This window comes from Bison bison, unplaced genomic scaffold, assembly GCF_000754665.1.
Source record: "Bison bison bison isolate TAMUID 2011002044 unplaced genomic scaffold, Bison_UMD1.0 scf7180017864353, whole genome shotgun sequence".
Taxonomy (NCBI): domain Eukaryota; kingdom Metazoa; phylum Chordata; class Mammalia; order Artiodactyla; family Bovidae; genus Bison; species Bison bison.
In genome coordinates, this window is record NW_011494925.1 from 3,927,952 (window position 1) to 3,933,107 (window position 5,156).

Sequence of the window (5,156 nt, forward strand, 5' to 3'; positions counted from 1 at the left end):
CCCCCTGCCGCCGACCACGCACACCCGGCTCCCTGCCGCAGCCACCACTGCCCATGTCAAGAAGCAGCCTGACTCTCCGGCTGGCCCCACCGTCGCGGAGGAGAAAAAGGAGCCCGAGAAGGACAAGGCGGCCCTGGTGGCGGGGGAGGTGGACAAGAAGATCAAGGAGGAGGGCGAGGACACGGGCGAGAAGTTCGAGCCCACTGCTCTCTACCAGTACCTCCGCGAGGAAGACCTGGATGACAGCGCCAAGGGCGGCGTGGACATCCTCAAGTCCCTGGAGAACACGGTCTCCACGGCCATCAGCAAAGCCCAGAATGGCGCACCCTCATGGGGTGGCTACCCGAGCATCCACGCCGCCTACCAGCTGCCGGGCACCGTGAAGCCACCGCCGGCAGTGCAGAGCGTGCAGATGCAGCCGTCCTTCGCTGGCGGCGTGAAGCCGCTGTCTGCTGAGCACGGCGCGCTCCTGCACTCCCCGGGGAGCCTCACGCCGCCGCCCCACAAGAGCAACGTGTCGGCCATGGAGGAGCTGGTAGAGAAGGTCACGGGCAAGGTCAGCGTGAAGAAGGAGGAGAGGCCGGCAGAGAAGGAGAAGGGCTCTCCGGCCAAGGCCGCGTCCCCAGCGGCCAAGGAGAATAAGGACTTCCCCAGGGCCGATGAGCTGGGGGGCAGCAGCAAGCCCCAGCCCAAGAAGGGCCCCGAGGCCGACGGGGGAAAGGCCAAGAAGGAGGGCACGGGGGACGCCCACACCCCAAACGGCACGGAGCCCCTCAAGGCCAAAGTGACCAATGGCTGTAACAACCTGGCCATCATCACTGACCACTCACCTGAGCCCTCCTTCATCAACCCGCTGAGCGCCCTGCAGTCCATCATGAACACCCACCTGGGCAAGGTGTCCAGGCCCGTGAGCCCCTCACTGGACCCGCTGGCCATGCTCTACAAGATCAGCACCAGCATGCTGGACAAGCCGGCCTACCCTGCCCCTCCCGCCAAGCCGCCCGGCGCCGCTGACCGCTACTTCTACGAGAACAGTGACCAGCCCATCGACCTGACCAAGTCCAAGAGCAAGCCCCTGGTGCCCGGCGCCTCTGATGGCGTGTCCTCGCCGCTCCGGGAGAGCGCACTCATGGACATCTCGGACATGGTGAAGAACCTCACAGGCCGGCTGACGCCCAAGTCCTCCACACCCTCCACCGTGTCTGAGAAGTCGGACGCTGATGGCAGCAGCTTCGAGGAGGCGCTGGACGAGCTGTCACCCGTCCACAAGCGGAAGGGGCGGCAGTCCAACTGGAACCCGCAGCACCTGCTCATCCTGCAGGCCCAGTTCGCCTCGAGCCTGCGCGAGACAGCGGAGGGGAAGTACATCATGTCGGACCTTGGCCCCCAGGAGCGGGTCCATATCTCCAAGTTCACCGGGCTGTCCATGACCACCATCAGCCACTGGCTGGCCAACGTCAAGTATCAGCTGCGGAGGACAGGGGGGACCAAGTTCCTGAAGAACCTGGACACAGGGCATCCTGTTTTCTTTTGCAACGATTGTGCCTCTCAGTTCAGAACTGCTTCCACGTACATCAATCACCTAGAGACACACTTAGGCTTCAGCTTGAAGGATCTCTCCAAGTTGCCCCTAAACCAGATTCAAGAACAGCAGAATGTTTCCAAAGTCCTGGCGAGCAAAGCCTTGGGCCCTTCGGGGGCTGCCGAGGACGAGCTGGGCTCCACATTCCAGTGCAAGCTGTGCAACCGGACTTTCGCGAGCAAGCATGCAGTCAAACTGCACCTCAGCAAGACCCACGGCAAGTCCCCCGAGGACCACCTGATCTATGTGACCGAGCTGGAGAAACAGTAGCCCCGGGCCCGCGCCCAAGGCGCATTGCACTAACGTCGTACCGCACTAGGCCCGGCCTGAGCCTCCGAAATCAGCCTGCCCTCGGTTGCTGACCGCCTGTCTGGACCTTGGTTTTTCTTACACATATTTTGTAGTTATATTTATATGCTCTTCGTCCGATCGTGCATGTTCCTTTTCTTTTTCCGTGAGTCAGAGTCTGACCTTTATTTTCAACATCTGTTCTCGATGTTCAGCTCTCTTTTGTAGGAGATAGTGGGGCACACTCCTCGGAGACACTTACTTAGCAGGAAAGAAAGACACAAATAACAGAGATAGACGTCGTCCTAAAATTACAAAGCTGCCATGACAGTAAAGGTCAGAGAACCTCCTAGTGTCAGATTTAACCCTGTGAGGACTGCAATCGCATTTCTGTGCCTTTCACTCAAAAAAAAAAAAAAAAAAGAAAAAAAAAAGGCTTAAAGGCATTTCATTCAGATCAAAAGCTGTGTCAGACACAAAACTTATTTAATAATTAAAAAACGAGCTTTTATATGCAGAACTGGTTTGTGAAGGAAGCATGCATGCAGCTGTTGGAGAGCAGAAAGTTGTCTAGGATGTGGGGGTTAGGAAGCCACAACGTCATACGTTTAAAACAGAAAACAAAACAAAAACTAACAACAAAAAACAGCAAACACCCCAGTTGCCACTATGCCCAAACCCTCTGGATGCTGAAAAATGCCATTTTTGGCAAAAAAAAAAAAAAAAAAGTATGCAAGTTATTATTTAAAAATGTGTAAAAATGCTATTTCTTTTTTCCTGTAAAATACTGCGGTTTATAGTTATTTACAAATGTAAGCTTTGGTACAAGCTGACCTTTCTATAAGCGTGCTGCATTGGTAAATGAAAAAAAAATGGGGCAAATGTTGGCGTCCTTTCCTTGTAAATTGCCAGCATCAGCTTAAAAACTCCTATATGTTACATATCGTACCATTTTAATCTATTCAACTTTCTTTGTACCTTCTGGCTGTATGCTTTCTCTTTTAACTTTTTATATTGTCATTTTATATTAAATTTCTGTGTATATAATGTAAAACCACAATTTTTGAATAAAATTTAGTTCCTGCAGCTTGATTTAAATAGAGAAATTTTACTGGCACCTGCGTCTTTCCAGATGCATGTATATCAGACGAAAATAAATAAATGAAGACAAAGCAAGCGATGCACTATTAATTATACATTTTGATGTTCTATCATTAATATTGTACAGTACATTTTGGTTCACACAATTAAATCCACTGTTTTCTCAAATGTAAAATAAACCCACATGCAGTTCTTGATTTACATAGATTGTCATGTCGTCATTATTCTGCCTCTGAGACGTTATTCCAGCAACGAGAGGTATTTGCTTATGCAGTCGACCAACAGAAATTCTATTCAGAACCGTCGTTTCATGATGTGTGTGCTAAAACGCTTATTCAAATGATAAGTACTCTTTTTTTTAACGATAATTAAAATTTTTAACTCCACTGGGTGCCACTGGATTCCAGAGTATAGTCATTGAGCGACAGCCGATTTGTACATCGAGGGACCGAGGTGCTTCTTGGGAGAATCCTCTCCCCCTGTTTTGAAATGTTTACAGTCATCCTTTGGTGTATCTGGGGACCTAATGGCAGATCTTGTTCTAACAGCAGACCCTGGGGGCCTTGAAATTGGTTCTGCATTGTTCCAAAGAGGAAAGGCTGGTTTCCACACTTTTAATTGAGACTTTCCTGGCGGTCCAGTGGCTAAGACTTCGCCTTTCAATGCTGGGGGTACTGGTTCGATTTCCTGGTTGGGGAGCTGAGATCTCACATGCCTCTCCTGGCCAAAAAAAACAAAACATAAAAAGCAAAATTGTAACAAATTCAACAGACTTTAAAAATGATTCACGTAAAAAAAAAAAAAATCTCTCAAAAAAGGTACAATTTTAATAAAATGCTCTGCTCTCCCTCATCCAGGATTTGGGACCGGCCTTCCTTGGTCAGGTTGCTCCGGAGCATGACGACGAGGGGAGGCGGTGTTTGGGGAGAGACCACCGGGCCTCCAGTCTGTGACTCCACCTTCTCTGTGGGTGAGGATCCTGTGCTGAACTCAGTGGACACTCACCCAGGGTCATGGGGCCCACGATTGACAGAACTTGGGCCTGAGTCCACAAGGCTCTGCCCCAGGGGCTGTGCTCTTAATCACCCCCTTCCTGTGCTCTGTGAACTGCCCCCTGGGGAGAACGGGCCCCCGGGGAGGGTCTGTGGTCTCTAGCAGCCGCACGGAGCAGATGAGCCTTCTTCCAGTTCCTGCCACTGCAGCCCCAGATCCAGATGCAAAGCAGGCCGGCTCTATCTTCTGTTGGGTCTGAATAGTAAATTGCAGTGATGTTGGTTAAGTGTGAAGTGTCCTCTACTAGTAATACAGAAACTTGATTCCTGTGAATACAGGTGGAAACATCCGGAGGACCAGTTGGCTGCCTTTTGTGTGAGGATTTACTTATACAGGTTTCTGCTTCCTTCATCAGTGTTTGAAGAGACGCACCCTGGCCTTCTTCCTCTGGTCTTGTGTGTCCCCGAACGCACTCCAGAGGTGACACTGCGCTCTCTCAGGGGAGCCCCCCTTTCTCCCAGGGGAACAGGCTGCTGCTTCCGGAGCCCGAGGGCAAATGGCCCTAAGGGTCTGGCATGAGCTGGCCACAGATCCCCCTGTAGGAGGCTGGCAGGCCTGGTGGGGGCAGGCGTCCTGCTAACCTTGTGTACACACAAACATAACCCTATTTTGCATTTGTGTTTGCAGCTTGAACTTCAGGTTTAGTAAGTAATCAAATGTTTTTCCTTTTCAATGTGGATTTTTGAAAAGTTTGAGGTATGCCTCTGAATGTGGATTGGGTCTGGATGTTAATTGTTATTTAGTCGATATTTGAAAGATGTAAAGCCTATAAAATAATGATGACGCTAGCTGATGTAAGAGAAACAAACTTTGAGGCATGTTTGCAGAAAGAAGGGATTAAAAACTTCCAAGATTTATGTTCCTCCATTTCTATGTTTGGTAATCTTCAAAAAGCTTTGAAACATTTGAAAGCCTATCTAAATGACTTCTGAAGTTTCAGAAACCAGTGCCTACAAATAAAGGTTTCTGCTTTTTTCCAAGGTAGAATTTCTGTTACTTACTTATTATTATTTTCCTGAAGGTGGTGGAAACCATTAAAAGCCAGTCATTGAATTGTAAAATTAAAAAATACCAAAGAGTAAGATTTGGAGAGCATTTATAATTTTCCCATACCTTTTATAGTAAAAGTAAT

The 5,156-nt window shown here is 49.5% G+C and overlaps 1 protein-coding gene across 1 annotated transcript in view; it reads left to right on the top strand.

Annotated features, from left to right (window-relative positions):
- TSHZ1 (teashirt zinc finger homeobox 1) overlaps nucleotides 1–3,172 on the top strand; it is an 11,840-nt gene extending 8,668 nt beyond the window's left edge. Inside the window, exon 6 of the mRNA XM_010855094.1 lies at nucleotides 1–3,172. This exon is cut by the window's left edge and continues 14 nt beyond it. Coding sequence (XP_010853396.1) covers nucleotides 1–1,852 — 1,852 coding nt within the window. The 3' untranslated portion in view covers nucleotides 1,853–3,172.
- The last annotated feature ends 1,984 nt before the right edge of the window (nucleotides 3,173–5,156 follow it).